Source organism: Lithobates pipiens, unplaced genomic scaffold, assembly GCF_037356315.1.
Source record: "Lithobates pipiens isolate NorthernLeopardFrog02 unplaced genomic scaffold, aLitPip1_a1.2 Scaffold_16, whole genome shotgun sequence".
Lineage (NCBI taxonomy): Eukaryota > Metazoa > Chordata > Amphibia > Anura > Ranidae > Lithobates > Lithobates pipiens.
In genome coordinates this window covers 374,268,962-374,287,529 of record NW_027507748.1, presented here as the reverse complement: position 1 = coordinate 374,287,529, position 18,568 = coordinate 374,268,962, and the positions used below count along the sequence as shown (strand labels likewise).

The following is an 18,568-nucleotide window of genomic DNA, read 5'->3' as shown; positions in this document are numbered from 1 at the left end:
GGTAGGTTTACTGCCTCTGGTCAAAATTGGCCCAAGTATGTGATGTGAGTTAGGGACCTTAGATTGTAAGCTCCTTGAGGGCAGGGACTGATGTGAAGGCATAATAAATATGTAAAGTGCTGTGAAAATTGACGGCGCTATATTAGGTACAAGTAAGGCCGCGTACACACGGGCGGATTGTATGGCCTACTTAGTCCGCCGAAACACATTTCAGCAGACAGTCCGCTCGTGTGTGGGCTTCAGCTGACTTTTTCAGCGTGCAGTCTGGCGTACTAAGTATTTCGGAATTTCCGTAATTCTGTCCGTCATACTTTGGTTTCAGCGGACAATCCGCTCGTGAGTAGGCTAGTTCGACGGACTAAGAATGGCGCATGCTCAGAAAGGATTTACACGGCTGAAGGTTGCATTGCTGTGTATTGGACTTCCTATTTCTAGTCCCGTCGTACGTGCTGTACACGTCATCGCGCAAGCTTTCGACGGACTGTTTGTGCATCCGTGTGTGGTCAAGTCCGTTCATTCGAAAGTTTGACGGACTGTCCGTCGGATTTCTATGACGGACTAAGTAGGCCATACAATCCGCCCGTGTGTACGCGGCCCAATTGATAATAAATAAACTATTCCGGGCCTCATGTATGAAAATTCTGGCTTTAGAACTACATTTACATCCTAGCAAAATTCAGCTTCTTCCTTTTATAAAAAGGCAAGTAAAACCATGAATGAGAGACACTCACTGGTTGCTAAGATGGAAACACTGACTGATATATATATATATATATATATATATATACACACACACACACACACACACACACACACGTGTCAGCCATAATGGGTACAGTTAACCTAAAAAAAAATAAAAAAATAAAAAGGGCTGTGCAAAATGGCCTATCCAAAGGCCAAATTAACTTTCAGTTTAAATTAGCTACATACATTCCAAGTTTCTTAAAAAGCAACCAAAGCCCGAGTACAAAAGCCTGTCTGCCGCCAGATACTCCAGAGTGGGACTCTTGCTCCCTGTGGGAAAGTGGTGATCAATGTGCAGATTTCCAGCATGCCATCTACTGAGTCAAGGCCAGAGCTCTCCAATCAGCAGAGAGCAAAAGCTTGCGAATTGTGGAATTATAAATCACTGCTTGCCCCCAAACAGCGAGGGTCCCAACTCTGAAGCAGTTGGTTGGGTTGTAACAGATTTAGAAAGAAAATTATCTGGAATACATTGAATCCCTTTTGTTTTAATGCTTCGGGACTGTATTTAGCTGATTAAACTTAAAAAGTTCAGTTTGGCTTCACAACACAGTGTGTGCATGTACCCTATTGACCACCAACATATATACATACACACACATATATATATATATATATATATAAAAATTGAAGGCAAGAATGGAACCCTTAAGAAAGCATTAGTCCCTACAGTGAAATCTGCAGACTAAGCAGTGAAAAGCTGCTTCAAATCTTATGCAATACCCCAACTTAGTATAATAAGCTGGACTAGTGCAAGAGCACTGAAGTGATCTATGGGAAGGGCCAGAGCCCCCTATATTATTTTTTTGAAGAGGCTAAGGTCATTTAACATCTGGCGGGCGACGCTGAAGTTATTTTACGAGTCTGTGGTGGCCAGTACTCTCCTGTATGCGGTGGCATACAACAGACTCAAACAGATTCACAAGGCTAGTGATGTTGCTGGATTGGAGTTGGAGTTTTTAACAACAGTGTTAGAGAGGAGAATGTTGTCCAAGGTACGTTCAATCTTGGACAACTTTATGTAGCTTTTATATTATGTTGGGATTAGCTTAACTATGTGTAATGATTTTTGAGTAATGTTAGAGAAAGTGGTGTATATTTGCATTTTTGCAATTTGATTTGAATTAATTATAATATAATTAATTTTTTCAATCTGTGTTATTTATTCTATGTAGTGTTTTAATAGGATTGTATGATTTATTGCAGTATAGCATTTAGTTTTATTTGTTATTCATTTGCGGCTATTGGTAATTTTATTGTTATTGTGTCTTGTTTCCATTCGTTATTGTGATTTTGTGTTGTCTTTGTTAAATGTAACTGTATTTTAATAATTTCCCTTTGGGATTAATGAAGTATTCTGAATATGGGATTGTTGTTCAGGCACTCATTCTAATGAAGATCTAAATCACAATGTTCAGATGGACTCTAAGTTCATATAGTTGCAGGTGAACTACACAGCCAGGGCACTACAGCAGGCTTTAAATTCTAGTAAACTGAAAGGTGACAATGCACTCCATCTCTACAATAGGAATAAATAATTGTACCTTTACTACTATTCGCTATAGAAGAACCGATGACTGGTTGTACTTTGCTGACTGTATCTACATCTCCAGCAACATAGCTTATCAATTCCATTTTCTTCTGGTCACCATGTGTCAAACGTGGCTCAGCCTGGTCATCAACCTGAAGTTTGGCTCTCTTTTTCTGGTACTGTGCCGGTCCTTGAGGTACCAAAAAAGCACTTGGATCAAATTTCTCTCTTGGAAATTTGACAATTTTTTGAGACTTTATCCAGCGGCCATTAACAAACTGGAAACGCTTCAAGTGAATAATCTGAGATTGAAAAATGCTTTGGATTAATAGACAATTACCATAAATTGATCCAAACTAAATATGAAACATAATGAGAAGACCATTTATAGCACACATTTTTACATTTTTGATAAATCAACCCAAAAAAAAGTAATACACCTATTTATGCACCTTAACATATAAGATATCCCTGAATGCATACAACCCTAAAAAAATTCAAGTTAGACATACCAGTAACTTGTTGTCCAAGAGCATTTCAGGACAGCACCTGAGAGAGCAACTCCTCCCCTTGCCAATAGGAAACACCTCTTCCACCAAATTTAAAAAGGAGGCTCCTTCCCACACATTGCCAGTAGTAATAGAGAACCTCCAGCCCTGAGCTGGAACACATAATCAACATATGGTTAGTCATAGTATATATATATCTAAAAATACAATAGGGCGGGATGCTGCTGTCCTGCAAGACTCTTGAAAAACAAGTTACCAGTAAGTCTAACTTGAATTTTCCCTTAACGTTTTTCAGGACAGCACCTGAGATGAGATGATAATAGAGACTTATCCTCTAGGGAGGGACCACAGCCTGCAGAACTTTTCTGCCAAAAGCCTGATCCCCTGCTGACAGCAGATCCAGTCTGTAATGACGGACAAACATTAACTAACTTGACCACGTAGCCACCTTACAAATTTGATCTGGGGTGGCACCAGCTCTTTCTGCTCATGAAGTGGCCTGGGCTCTTGTTGAATGAGCCCTGATCCCCAGCGGGGGAGATAGACCCATCTGAGAATAGGCTACAGAAATAGCTGTCTTAAGCCATCTAGCCAATGATTTCTTTGATACTTGGTGGCCTTTTTTTGTTTCCAGAAAAAAAGAACAAATAATGAATCTGAGGATCTAAAACCTTTCGTTACTTCCAAGTAATGTAATAGGGTATGCCTCATGTCTAAGTTGTGAAACTGCTCTTCTTTTTTCCTCGAAGGGTTAGAACAAAAGGTTGGAAGGATAATCTCCTAAAACCTGTTACGAAAACTAGCCACTTTCGGCAAAAACCCGGATCTACTTAAAGTACAATCCTATCCCAAAAAAATTGACAAAAAGGGTTCTTTAACTGATGGGGTGTGCAGTTCACTAATCCTTCTTGCCGATGTAATTGCGACAAGAAAAATAGTTTTCAAAGTGAACTCCTTTAGTGATATGGCCTATAATGGCTCAAATGGTTATTTTGCGAGTGCTTGCAGAACCACTGAGAGATCCCAATTAGGAAAATGTTTCACCGGGACCAGTCTGGATCTGGAAAGTGCCCTGAAAAATCTCATGATCAGATTTTCTGAAGATAAGTATCTCTCCAGATAAACTCCTAATGCGGCCACTTGAACTTTAAGTGCGCTGACTGCAAGACCTTTGTCTGCACCTTTTTGCAAAAACTCCAATACAGAGACTATGGGGGTTATTTACCAAGGACAAATCCATTTGCACTGAAAGTGACCTGAAAGTAAAGTTGCTGTAGATCCGAGAGGGATATGCAAGGAAAATAAAAAAAAACATCATATTAGCTTGCACATGATTGGATGATAAAATTAGGAGAGCTTCCACTCATTTCAGATCTAACCCTTAGATTTAGAGCTATTGCACTTCCAAGTGCACTTGCAGTCCAAAGTGGATTTGCCTTTCGTAAATAACCCCCTGTCTTTTAAATCCCTATGTTCTGAATGACAGCAAGAAACATAGACCTTCCATACTTTGGTGTAAATAGCTCCAGTTACCTTTTTCCTACTGGAAAGTAACGTGTTTATTAATGGTTCTGAAAAAACTTTGCTTCTTAACAATTGCTCTTTAGATACCAAGCAGTGGGTTTTAACCAGGCTACATCCAAATGATGTACTGGCCCCTGTACCAGCAAATCCTAAAAGAGCAGAAGTTGTCAACATGGCTTGATTGCCAACTGCAGAACTGTGGAAAACCAAGCTCTCTTTGGCCAAAATGGAGTAATCAAGATTATTTATACTCTCTCCTTTTGTATGTTTCTTAACACCAGTGGAATCAACTGGAAAGGTGGAAAAGCATCTATAAGCAGTCTATACCCTGAGAACAGTTGTCTCTCTGAAGGGAGCTGTGTGTTTTGCCTTGAAGCAAACAAGTCTACTTGTGGAAGGCCCCAAGTCCTGGTGATCAATGCAAACACTTCTGCGTTTAAGCTCCACTCTGCTTCCTGAACCTCCTGTCAACTCAGATAAACTGCTATTTCATTTAACGTGAGATGGACTGCGGATAAAGATAGTAAGTGGTTTTCTGCCCACTCCAGAATCTCTGACAGCAAGTGAAGAGCTTTGCTGCTTGTGCCTCCCTGTTTGTTCAGGCAGGCTATGGTAGTGGCCTTGTCCGACAGAATCTGGACATGGAAACCTAGGAGGCTTGGAGAGAAGATAGCCAATGCTAGGGCAACCGCTTTTAGCTCTCTCCAATTCGAGGATTTTTCAGCCTCGGCCTGGGACCATGTTCCCTGTGCCAAATCCTGATCCATGAGAGACCCCCATCCCCGCATACTGGCATCTGTTGTCACTACTTTTTCGGTCGGAAAGGACCAAAGAAGGCCCCTTTTTAGTACTACGCGACTTTTTCCACCACCAAAGTGTACGTTTGACTCTGGTGGGGATCTTTATCTTTGCATCTAGCCTCTCTGTCCTGTGGTTCCATGTTCTTAGAAGGAACCTCTTGGAGAGGCCTGAAATGCAGCTTTGCCCATTGGATGGCTGGCCTAGATGAGGTTAATGTTCCCAAAGCCGACACAACCCTTCAAACTGAAATCTGCTGATTCATTTGAAGTGTCGTTACTACCCTCTGGACCCATCTCTTATGGGAGAAAAATCTTTTGTTCTACTGAATTTATCAGGTATCCCAGAAAAAGTACTTGCTGAGGTGGAATGAAATTAGATTTTTGAATATTCACTATCCACCCCAGACACTCCAAGTGACTGCGGGCTCTGTCCAGATCCCCCTGCAACTTCTCCCTGGATGGGGCAAAGAAGAGGAGGTCATCCAAATAAGGGATTACCGCAATCCCCTGGAGACGAAGAGGGGCAAGGGCTTCCGCCATTATTTTCCTAAAAATACACAGAGCTGATGACAGACCGAAGGGAAGGGCCCTGAACTGTAGATGTTTTATCTCCTTGCCCATATTCACCGCAAACCTCAGGAATTTCTGGGACTGAGGCGCTACAGGAATATGAAGATAAGCACTCTCAGGTCGATTGATGCCATAATGCATTCTTTGGTCAGCATATTGTTGACCGTGAAGATTGAGTCCATACAAAATTTCTTGTATAGGACTGACTTGTTTAATGCTTTCAGGCTGAGAATTAAACTGAAGTTTCTGGATGGTTTTCTTATCAGAAATATGTGGGAATAAACACCCCGACCTTGTTCCTCTGGAGATACTGGTATCACAACCCTCTGGTGCATCAGATCCTTTTAAAGGTTCTTCATAGCCAGGGCCTTTGTTAAAACCATTGGTAGGTTTGTCACAAAGTATCTTTCTGGAGGACGAGCCGAAATCTCTGTTCTGTAACCTTGGGACAGCATAGACTTTTTGTCATGCTGGCCCAAAGGGGTAGGAAACTTTGAAGCTTTACTCCGAATGGTAGGTACGAGTCATTGCATTTTGGACATTTCCCTTTACTTTTCCGTTCTACGGCGATCGATTTTTTATTTTCTCCTGGGGTTTGGTACTTTGCACTTGAGCCCTTTGGGAACGAAAAAAACACTTAACTGGCTGCTTTTTCTTTTTGATAGGGAATTACTTCTTTTTATCAGCTGTCCTATCTAGGACTGCATCCAAGTCAGGTCCAAAAAGCATTTATTTTGGTGAGTCTACCGAAATATGGGCCTTAAATTGAATCAACCAAAATTCCATGTTCCTGGAGACAACATTAGTCACCATGGCAGGTTTGAAATTACCCATGACAGAATGCCAAACCCTCTTAAGCAGCTGATCCATCTTTTTATCCATGGGATCTCTTAATACCCCCATATCCTCAAAAGCCAAATCTGTTGATCTCGAGACGGGAGAAAGCGGCATCTAGTTTGGGATTTTTATTCCAAACCGCCGCTGGTTCCTCCTCAAAAAGAAAACGCCTTTTTAAGCCTTTGGGAAAGAAAGGTTTTCTCTCTGGCTCTGTCCACTCTTTCGTAACCTCAGAAATAACTGTGTGTACCGGGAAGTTGCGATTTTTTTTGTTCGCTGAGCCCTGCATACATTTTGTTATGCAGAGATAACTCCTTTCTCTCCTTTTCCAGACTCAGTGTAGTATAGATAGCTTTTAACAGGCCATCTACCTGTTATAAAGACAACTTATATTTTGAAGGTCAATTTTCTCCTTCCACCTCCTCCTCATCATATTCTTCTCTAGACTGGAAGGGGGAATGTCCCTCTTGGGTAAGGGATGCCTCAGTCTCCACCGTTTGGACTATTAGTGAGCCCTGAGAGGACTGTGAGGTAGTTCGCTAACTCAGGGATGGGTTTGCTAGAGAAGCGCAAAATGATTGAAGTCGCATCAAGTTCTTTCTTAACAGATGCAATCAAATCGCTGCTAGCAGAAAAAGCTTCTTCTTTAACTAGCGAATCACTACAGGTTTGACAAAGTCTTCTTCCATGCTTCAGGTAATTTTGCCTTACATTTACAAGGGCATTTCCTTTTTTTTCCACTGGATCAGAGCTCTTGGACTGCCGTGAGACAAAACAAGGAAAAAAGAAACCATCCCATTGAGAAAACCTGTCCTTTTTTACAAGGAGGCTCACCACAGGTGCACAGTGAGAACGAAAGCCCAGAAAGGTCCCTGCCACCGGAGGGCGGGGGGGAGCGAACCCACAGTAAAAGCGGGACAGTATACAACTGCCCCTTACCTGGGCCTTGCTGGTGCCTGTTTCACTCGCTGCCGCCATCAATTCCATCGAGGAGCGATGCGTTACTGTGTGTGGTTGGACACTGGCAAATAAGCACCATCCCCAATCTCCCCCTGCGATTTCCGCTACCCCCTCCGGATGCCTCACTTTCGGAGGATGGAGCACAGCATGCCATCCCCAAGATGTCGGTGGCATCACAGGAAACAGAAGGAGGACCGAGAAAAAAAGGTGACTGCCTAAGCTTTGCCGCCTAGGAGTGATGTCCACAGCAGCCTCAACTCTCCCTGAGCCATAATGGACAGGGAGAAGGAGCCCAGCCAGCAGCACCTGATATTAGCTGTGGAATGGGAGGAACAGCTCTCAAGAGGTATGAAAAAAAATATCGGAGCAGGAAACCTGGGCTTTCAGGACAGCACCTAAGAGCCCTGACTCCCCCACAAAGTGTTCCCTCCAGAGGAAACACAAAAACTGGCAATGTGTGGGAAGAAGCCTCCTTTTTAAATTTGGCAGAAGAGGTGTTTCCTATTGGCAAGGGGAGGAGTCACTCTTTCAGGTGCTGTCCTGAAAGATGTTAAGGGAAACAAGTGCTGCTTGTACAGCGTGCAGCCATTATGTATTTGAGCCTGTCATAAATTTCAACAGGCTGCTGGCAGCAGAGCTGAACACTACACCTCTGCCTTCCAGACATTCAAAAATGTTGGAATGTGATGCACATGGGCCAAAGCAGCCATGTGCTTGAGCCGTAGATATCTCGTCTTATCTTCTTAATCTCTATCCTGTCCTAGAGACAGGGAGATAGAGACAATAATAATCACTCTTTGAGATTCCATCGGGGCACAGCAAAAAAAAAAAAAAAAAAGTATCCACACATGCACCCGATTCATTTTCCCTCAGAGTCCCCAGAGAGCCGCCCTTACATCAGAGTCCCCAGAGTGCCTCAGTATTGTATCAGGGTCCCTAGAGAGCCCCTCCCTTACATCAAGGTCCCCAGAGAGCCCCTCCCTTACAGTAGAGTCCCCAGAGAGCCCCTCCCTTACATCAGGGTCCCCAGAGAGCTCCTCTTTACATCAGGGTCCCCAGAGAGCTCCTCTTTACATCATGGTCCCCAGAGAGCTCCTCTTTACATCAGGGTCCCCAGAGAGCTCCTCTTTACATCAGGGTCCCCAGAGAGCCCCCCCTTACATCAGAGTCCCTTAGAGAGAGGGCAGGCAGTGAGATGATGTAATCTCTCTGCTGCTGGTGGCTGCACAGTGTGGAGGGAAAAGCGGTAATGCAGGGCGGACGGTGGCATGCCGTTTCCCAAATCTGAGCATTGCCAAAATGGGTACTCACATTGCCACTAGCCTGGGCTATTTTATTTGCATTTAGCCATCACCAAGGGAATTGAATTGTTTACATAAAGTTTTTTCAGGAACTACCACCAGAAAATTGACATTATAGCTTTATATTTCCCCGACTGTCCTCTGACGTATATCATAAAGAGACAAGAACAAAGGTTGAGCTGTCACCAGTATCAACAAGTCAGGTCCATTTCAGTTGTTTTATTTTATATTGTGACCTGGCTGTGTTATTTTAATTTTTGCAGGTGGTCTGGATGGATCCTGAGGCAGACAGAGAGTACAGTACTGGAAAGTGCCAATGCTGGGCTAGTATGCACATTCAAAAAATCTTAATCTATTTGGAGGATTTTATAAGGACAGTGTTTCACCAGAGGGGTGCACCATGGCCCTAAACCTGTAAACTGTGCTGTACCTGACTCACACCTTACACACTAGTGTCTAGGCAAGTGCCTTCATCAGAGCACACATTACAGGCCAGCCCTGCTTCTTCCTCCAACGGGGTCTGGATTCACCTTCTGTGGCAATGCCAAAGACCAGCCAATCTGGAAAGCTGCAAAATTAGTTCCTTCTGGCTCTGCAGTAACTATTAAAACATGCTAGAAGTAAATCTTGATAAAAAGAAAAGTTGTTGCTTCCATCAGAGGAGAGAATATATCCAATCTCCTAGGACACTGGGAAAAAAAAAAACCTAAGGCATGCTGGGAGTGGGAGGGGTTATACTGGGCTGGCTCATACAGATTTTCTTGCCAGTGTTAGATCTTCCAAAGACAGTATCATAATTCAATGTACCCAAATTAATCCATCCTGTGACCCTGAATATAGGATTAAGACTCTCTTTTTATTGACTAATACCAGGATACCAACGATCTATTGTCACTTAACCGAAGATGCAATTAAAGGTAAAATAAAGAGGTACCAGAATTGGTGGGAGTCTCCAGAGGTCAAGTTTCTTTGTGGCCACACAGTGGGTTTTGCATTTGGAACAAAAATACATTTCATCTTCTCCCAGCTCCTCTTCACTGGTGAAAGCCCGAAGGCAGCTATCCAAATTAATAGGCTCTGCTTGTGCTCTACGGCTCTGTTCCACACTTTCATGCTCTTCCACAATCTGTACACAACAGAGAAAAGAACCCATGTTGGAAATATCTACGGTAGACATTAAAGTGTATTTTCCTGAAAACTTGTAGCTTGATTGTAAAGACCTGTGTGTTTATAATCAAAAAGTATACAGAAACTTTACCAATTAACTCAATTAATCACAGCTGAATAATTCACAATCAATCATTGGAATCCACAAAACTACATTGAACTTAACTGATTATCTTCTATTTCTTAACATCATAAAGTCACATGTATTAATTACTTTGATTCTCTATGTTTTAGGTCCCTGTTCAGTACAGTATGTGTGTTTTACTAAAATTATAATGCTAAATACCATTGTTGCAGAGCCCTGCTGTGTTGTCTTGTGACCTCCCTCTGCTTTACATACCGATCTAATAGAGCACAGGGGGAGGGGCTGAGATTCCCCTATAATGAATGCAAGCCAGAAGAGGGAGGTCAAGTGTCTGCACAGCAGGGCTCTGCAAAGAAGGTATTAAGCATTATAATTTTAGGAAAGCACGCATACACACACACTGTACTGAACAGGGACCTAAAACAGAGAGCAACAAAGTAATTAATATATGTTTCTTTATTTTACAAGCACTGGAGCAGCTGCAGGGAATATAATTACACAGGCATGAGAGGAGAGGAGAGAGGAGGGGCTAGTAGGTGATCGGCTCTCACACGGTCTACGGAACAGACAGGGAGAGAGGGAGGGGATGCAGTGATGCTGAGGATATAGCTGGATGATGGAGGCACATAGACTGACCACGCTATCAAAGATTAGCAGGCGTAATGAACGTGGTCAAATTTCAAAGGGGAAGACGGGAACAAGCAGGATGAGATATATATATATATATATATATATATATATATATATATATATATATATATATATATATATATATATATATATATACACACATACATATACATATACACACACACACTCAGGGCTTTCTCCAAATCACAGGGTTACATAAAGAACATTTTTGTAACCTGCATTTTCTAGGACTTCATATACAGTGGATAGAAAAAGTCTACACACCCCTGTTAAAATGTGATGTTTCTGTGTTGTAAAAAAAATAGACAAAGATAAAATATTTCAGAACTTTTTCCACCTTTAATGTGACCTATTTTATGAAAAACAAACTAAAATCTTTTAGGGGGCAAGAAGTAAAAAAAAAAAAATAATAATAATAATAATAATGTGGTAGCATAAGTGGGCACACCCTCTTATAACTGGGGATGTAGCTTTGTTGAGAATTAAGCCATCACATTCAACCTCATGTTAAATAGAAGTCAGTACACACCTGCCATAATTTAAAGTGCCTCTGATTAACCCCAAATAAAGTTCAGCTGTTCCTGACATTTTTTTAGTCGCACTCTACAGCAAAAGCCATGGTCTGCAGAGAGCTTCCAAAGCATCAGAGGGATCTAATTTTTTAAATGCATCAGTCAGGAGAAGGGTACAAAAAGAATTTCCAAGGCATTAGATATACCATGAAACAAGGTGAAGACAGTCATCAAGTGGAGAAAATAAGGCACAACAGTGACATAACAAGAACTGGACGTCCCTCCAAAATTGATGAAAAGATGAGAAGAAAACTGGTCAGGGTGGCTGCCAAGAGGCCTATAGCAACATTAAAGGAGCTGCAGAAATATCTGGGCAAGTACTGGCTGTGTGGTACATCTCATAATCACCTGTATTCTTCAAATGTCTGGGCTTTGGAGTAGAGTGGCAAGACGGAAGCCTTTTCTTACCAAGAAAAACATTTAAGCCCAGATACATTTTGCAAAAACACATCTGAAGTCTCCCAAAAGTATGTGGGAAAATGTGTTATGGTATAATGAAACCAGGGTTGAACTTTTTGGCCATAATTCCAAAAGATACGTTTGGTGCAAAAACACTTCACATCACCAAAAGAAAACCATACCCACAGTGAAGCATGGTGGTGGCAGCATCATGCTTTGGGGCTGTTTTTCTTCAGCTGGAACAGGGGTCTAAGTCAAGGTAGAGGGAATTATCAACAGTTGCCAAATACCAGTCAATATTGGCACAAAACCTTAAGGCTTCTGCTAGAAAGCTGAACATGAAGAGGAACTTCATCTTTCAGCATGACAACAACCCAAAGCATACATCCAAATCAACATAGAAATGGGCTTCACCAGAAGATTAAAAGTTTTGGAATGGCCCAGCCAGAGCCCAGACCTGAATCCCATTCAAAATCTGTGGGGTGATCTGAAGAGGGTTGTGCACAGGAGATGCCCTCGCAATCAGACAGATTTGGAGTGTTTTTGCAAAGAAGAGTGGGCAAATATTGGCAAGTCAATAATAAAGTAATTAATCAAAAGGTACTTCAACAAAGTATTAGTTTTAGGCTGTGCACACTTATGCAATCATATTATTGTAGTTTTATTATTTTTACTTCCCTTCACTTAAAATAGTCCAGTTTGTTGTTCAACTGAGTTGTACAGTTTATGGGTCACATTAAAAGGGTGGAAAAAGTTATGAAATTATTTATCTTTGTCTCTTTTTTTTTACATCACAGAAACCTGACATTTATAAAAAGGGGTATGTAGACTTTTTATATCCACTGTACATTGACCCTGGATGCAGAACAGCATCCAACATCACTTGCATTTTCAAGCATGTCTTCTGGTCAACAATGCACTGGCAATAAAGTTAAATTGTGGGAGCACACCTGTTGTGCGAGTTTTATACTCCCAATTTTGATTTTACAACCATAATGCTCATGAAGCAACCTGCCCTTTTAAAACAATGGTCTTTATTCCCTGATAAATCATAAAACATGGTGGTCATAAGTTATCTCCAGAGCAAACTATGAAAAAAAAAAAAAAAAATTGAAGGTGAAAGCTATTGTTATATGCACAATTAAAACCATTTTTTTTATAACCAGAATATATGTACTTACTGACTTAAAGTCTTATGTGGGGTACACACAGGAAGATTTTTTCATTCAATCCAGTGGACTGAATAAAAAAAACGTACAAATTTCTGTACTAATATCAGATGTTATGGTGGTGATCTCTGACGGTTCTGAAGCTCTGAAAAAGAGGGGAGGACCCTCAAAACGCATCAATTGCTTTTGGACTATACATCCCACCATTGTTGCTGGCCAGATGATCTTGCTGGATGATGCAATTGGGGGACTTTATACCACATGCTTGACTCAATACTTGTTTGTCAGTATGCATTTTTATCATTTATACATTAAAGTGTTGCAAAGGTAATGCGCAAGGCTGGTGTGCGCTCTTTTCTTTTTTCCTTTTTAGAGGCGGCGATCTCCCTGCTGAGCTATTGTGTTCCCCGCCAGAACAAAGTGATCAGCACTCACAGCCATTGGCTGGGAGCGTTGATCGGATGCTGGTGTTCCAGAATGCTCGTTCAACAGAAGCTGTTCGCAAGACCGACTTCTGTTGGACGAGGAGCTGTACAGATGGGCCAAAATTTGCCCAGTTCCTACCAAACCGACAGTTTTTTGTTGACCTGTGTGTATCCACCTTTAAGGTGGCCATAGCAAGGTGGATGCAAAGAGGAAGGTACCCCCTCCTGCTGAGACATTGTTTTATGACAGTGGCAAACGGCGCTGTCAGAAAACACAGATCTGCGGCTGCAGGCGCTGATCGACCAAAGTTTACAAACTTGTTCCCAAACAGGGATGGCCACACACTGATCAAAACTTGATCAGTCCCACTGAACCAGCCCTCTATTGCCAGCGTAACAGTTCAACCATTATTGGCCGTTGATACGAAATTTATCTTTTATTAACTTCAGGATTAAAAAAGAGATACAAAGATCTAGTCCTAAATGGATCCTCTTACCCTTTCCTGAGATGTCTGGTATCGTAGATGTAGGGCTGTGGGATCCCAATCCACAGCAATATAAGCATTGCCAATATATGCCCGGTCTTCTGCACAATCAATCTTGCATCCCCTGCAAAACCTAGATAACAAAAAATAAGATCTACATTTAAAAGGCATGGAACGCCCAATCTATACCATACAAAATCAATATACATTCTACCTGGTACTCAACAGTGCTGCTCTGGGAATGTGAGTGTCGTTGATTAGAGCACTGGGCAGTGGTGCTTAAATAGCTGTGCTTTGCATTGGGCTCTTGCTAGCACATACCATATTCTAACCTTAGATGCAGCAAATAGCAGTGTTATAAAAAAAAAAAGCTGCAACTGTAGCAGTTCAATTGGGATTTAGACTTCTAGTTTTCCATTAAACATGACCAGAACAGGTGCTCATACTTAAAAATACAATAAAGTCTTCGTAAGAATGCATTCACATTCAAGCGGTAGATCTGGTTTTTACTACTTCCCCAGATGCCCACCTAAACAGTGCAATGAAGTGAGGGGGTATGTATATAATTTCTGCAGCTGAAATGCCTTGCTTCACAGGGTGGGAAAACATCAATAGTTAACATATCCCAGTACTTAATACCATGTATTGGCCCCTTTAATATAAATGACAGTTTGAAGTCTTGAGGTATTTGTGGATGAGGCTCTTTATCTTCTCAGATGGTAAATCTGCCCATTCCTCTTGGCAAAAAGCCTTCAGTTACTGTCAATTCTTGGGCTGTCTTGCATGAACTGCACATTTGAGATATTTCCAGAGTGGCTGGATGATATTGAGGTCAGGAGACTGAGATGACTACTCTAGAACCTTCATATTATTCTGCTGTAGCCAATGATAGGTCAACTTGGCCTTGTGTTCTGGATCATTGTCACGTTCTAATGTCCAAGTACATCCCATGCACAGCTTCCTGCCTAATGAATGCAAATGTTCCTCCAGTATTTTTTGATAACATGCTGCATTCATCTTGTCATAAATTTTTACCAAATTTCCTGTACCTTTGTAGCTCACACATTCCCAAAACATCAGGGATCCATCTCCGTGTTTCACAGTGGGAATGGTGTACCTTTCATCATAGGCCTTGTTAACTCCTCTCCAAATGTAGCATTTATGGTTGTGGCCAAAAAGCTCAATTTTGGTCTCATCACTCCAAAAGTTCACTTCTGTGCCAGAAGGTTTGAGGCTTGTGCTGTTTAGCATATTGTAAGCGGGATACTTTGTGGCATTTGCGCAGTAATGGCTTTCTTCTGGCGACTCGACCATGCAGCCCATATTTCTTCAAGTGCCTCCTTATTGTACATCTTGAAACAGCCACACAGCATGTTTTCAGAGAGTCCTGTATTTCACCCGAAGTTAATTGTGGGTTTTTATTTGCATCCCGTACACTTTTCCCGACAGCTGTGGCTGAAATTTTTAGTTGGTCTACCTGACTGTGGTTTGGTTTCAACAGAACCCCTCATTTTCCACTTCTTGATTAGAGTTTGAACACTGCTAATTGGCGTTCTCAATTCTTTGCTTATCTTTTTATATCCCTTTCCTGTTTTATACAGTTGAACTACCTTTTCCTGCAGATCCTTTGACAATTCTTTTGCTCTCCCCATGACTCAGAATCCAGAAACGTCACTTCAGCACTGGATGAAAGATGCAAGGGTCTGTCAGGAGTCCAGAAACTCATTGATCTTTTATACACACACTCTAATTACAAGCAAACAGATCACAGGTGAGGATGGTTACCTTTAATAGCCATTCAAACCTCTTTGTGTCAACTTGTGTGCATGTTATCAGGCCAAAAGCACCAGGGTATGTAAACTTTTGATCAGGATGATTTGGGTAGTTTGTTGTCATTATGATTTTAAAAGATTAAAACACAGTTAATCGATAACAATTGGCTTCAGCCAAACACTAACCATGGGTAAAAGAAATGTTTTTGTGTTATCCATATTCTCTGAAAAATGGCCAAGAAATCATAAATTCTGTCAGGATATGTAAACTTATGAGCACAACTAATATACACAACTGTCCTACAATGTACACAACCGCAGTGCTGCAAGCTTTCACTGGTTATAATAGGCATCCAGGAGGCGATGCATCGCTTCTGAGCCACCTGTTAAAGAACTCTAAAAATCAATCCTCTGCTTTTCAGAGGGGCAGCAAACAATACTATACATGTAAACAAGCCCTGACAGTCAGCATTGCTCAAATTATCTGTTTTGCCTTTGACCAGTCGTTTTTCTATCAAACTCATTTCATAAGAAAGCAACCTACTACTAAGCCACGTATTCCTAAACCAACACTCTTTTTGGATAAACTTAGTGGTGAATTAGGATTACCTAACTTCTCTTCATACTATTATGCAGCGCAACTATTACAATTACCTAAATATCATACGAGCATTGAATCTCCATTATGGGTTGCTATAGAATCTATTGACATTGACCCCATTTCTGTGTCTAACCTGTTATGGTTAGCTCCCAAAGATAGAACTCATATCTCAAACCCCATAACCAAGCATTCCCTTCTTATATGGGACAAATTCAGAAGTTCTCTTAAACTTCAATCTGCACATAATCCCCTCCTCTCCTTCATTAAGAACCCTGCTTTCTATCCTGCCTGGAAATTTCCAAAATCATTTATAGCCTGGTCTTTTAAAAAATTTGGTTCGTTTTCACGATTTAGTTTCCACTGACTCTATTCATACTTTCCCCACTTTATGTGAGATTTATAAGCTCCCTAACACTGAGCTTTTCCGCTATTTACAAATCAAAGACTTTTATACACCCCTTATGAAAACGGGATCAATACTTAATCAATTATCACAATTTGAAAGAATTTGCAAAAGTGACTCTCATACTAGAGGACTGATTTATTTTTTTATACAAACAGCTTAACTCTATTCCTATTGATACTCTACCTTCCTACACTATGAAATGGTCACTTGATTTGAATACAACATTTAGTAAAGACGAATGGAACAGTATATGGTTGTTCACAAAAAACTCCTCCTACGCAATAGAAACCAATTTTAAAGTCCTAGCTCGTTGGCCCACCAGTGCCACCTATCAATGCTCATCAGTGCCGCCTACCAGTGCCCATCGTCAGTGCCCATCAGTGTCCGCTCATTGGTGCCACCTCTGTGTTACTTATTTTAAAAATTGTATAACAGAAACAAAACCAAAACTTATTTTTTTCAAAATTTTCGGTATATTTTTATTTGTTTAGCAAAAAATTAAAACCGCAGAGGTGATCAAATATCACCAAAAGAAAGCTCTATTTGTGGGAACAAAATGATAAAAATGTAGTTTGGGTACAGTGTTACATGACTGCGCAATTGTCAAAGTGCAACAGCGCTTAAAACTCAAAATTGTCCTGGGCAGGAAGGTGTATACGTGCCCTGTATTGAAGTGGTTAAAGTAGGACCATCTCACAAAAATATCCCCTGCTATGGCTTAGGTGAACAGGAAAAAAAAATCTAGAGTGTTTGGGAATAATGACATGCATACTTAATAAAAGCAAATGCCAGTGATCCTTAGTGACATGAATGTAATATTTTGAACAGACTCCATGACAGTGAAATGACACCTCAAATTATTTTCATTGATTTTGCCAAATGTACACTATAAAATTATATTCAAAATGTGCTGCATAAACAGCAGTAGCTGTCATACCACAAGCTCCTCTGATCTGCAACTGAAAAGGACATCTAGTAGCATATTTAAATTTCAGTTAACATCTTCATCATTACAATAAAAGCATATTTAGGAACACTGAATGTGAATTTTCAGTTTAATCATTTACCTATACCAAGGGCACTGAGCACATGAATTACCATCCTTCTGCACCACGCGCAGTGTGAAAGGATATTGGTATCCCATGCTGTCATCACTGAAATTTAAGAGAGAAAAGTTTTATGGTTGATGATTACTTATTTTGAACAATGGCAATTATTTGCAAAGTAAGCTGCAGGTATCATAACATTATTAACCAATTCAGATCCAGAGCAATTTTTTTCTTTGTCGCATACATGTAAAAATCCAATTGTGGCAATAAAATTACATAAACCCCCAGAACCTAATATATTTTCTGAAAGCAGAGGCACTGTATAATAAAAAGGTGATAGTTGCAAATGTTTGTTTCACGTAATATTTGCGCATCTGTTTATTAAATGCAAATTATACGGAAAAAAATATAATAAAATACATTTTAGTACAAAATCACACCATATTATACCAATTTTTTGGTTAAAATATAAAACAGGAGGTTGCATCTAGTAAATAGATACCCAACATTCTTTGTTTTAAAATTTTGAGCACCCGTGATATTGCCAAAAACAATGGTGCTCAAAAATCACTATAGGCGGCACTTTAAAAGCGGTTATAGCTCATCAATTTAGAGTTAAAGGGGTTGTAAAGGGAATATTTTTTTTAAAATAACAAACATGTTATACTTACCTCCACTGTGCAGCTCATTTTGCACAGAGTGGCCCCGAACTTGCTCTCCTGGGGTCCCTCAGCGGCTGTCTCGGCTTCCCCCCGCAAGTACTTCTCACGTTCATGTGAGCTGTCTCGCATGGTGAGAAGCACTTGCGGGCACGCTCCCGTGATACAGCCGGCGGCCATAGCCGCTCACTGTATCACTCGGCCCCGCCCCCCAGTGTGCTGAGTCATTGGATGTGATTGACAGCAGCACGAGCCAATGGCTGCGCTGCTTTCAATCCATCCACTCCAGCCAATCAACGGCCAGGCTGAGCGGCGAAGAGGATGTCGGGGGCGAGCAAGGAACTTTCGAGAT

General features: G+C 41.1%; 1 protein-coding gene across 2 annotated transcripts in view; it reads right to left on the bottom strand.

The window, feature by feature from the left end:
* The window catches only part of USP32 (ubiquitin specific peptidase 32), a 306,890-nt gene that overhangs the window by 20,334 nt on the left and 267,988 nt on the right, over positions 1 to 18,568 (bottom strand). For both annotated transcript variants that reach the window (XM_077482139.1, XM_077482141.1), the window contains exons 28-31: positions 17,576 to 17,662; positions 13,742 to 13,862; positions 9,711 to 9,902; positions 2,289 to 2,577 (exon numbers count right to left, since the gene is read on the bottom strand). In XM_077482139.1, the coding sequence (XP_077338265.1) occupies positions 2,289 to 2,577; positions 9,711 to 9,902; positions 13,742 to 13,862; positions 17,576 to 17,662 (689 nt within the window). The remainder of the gene's footprint in view (positions 1 to 2,288; positions 2,578 to 9,710; positions 9,903 to 13,741; positions 13,863 to 17,575; positions 17,663 to 18,568) is intronic.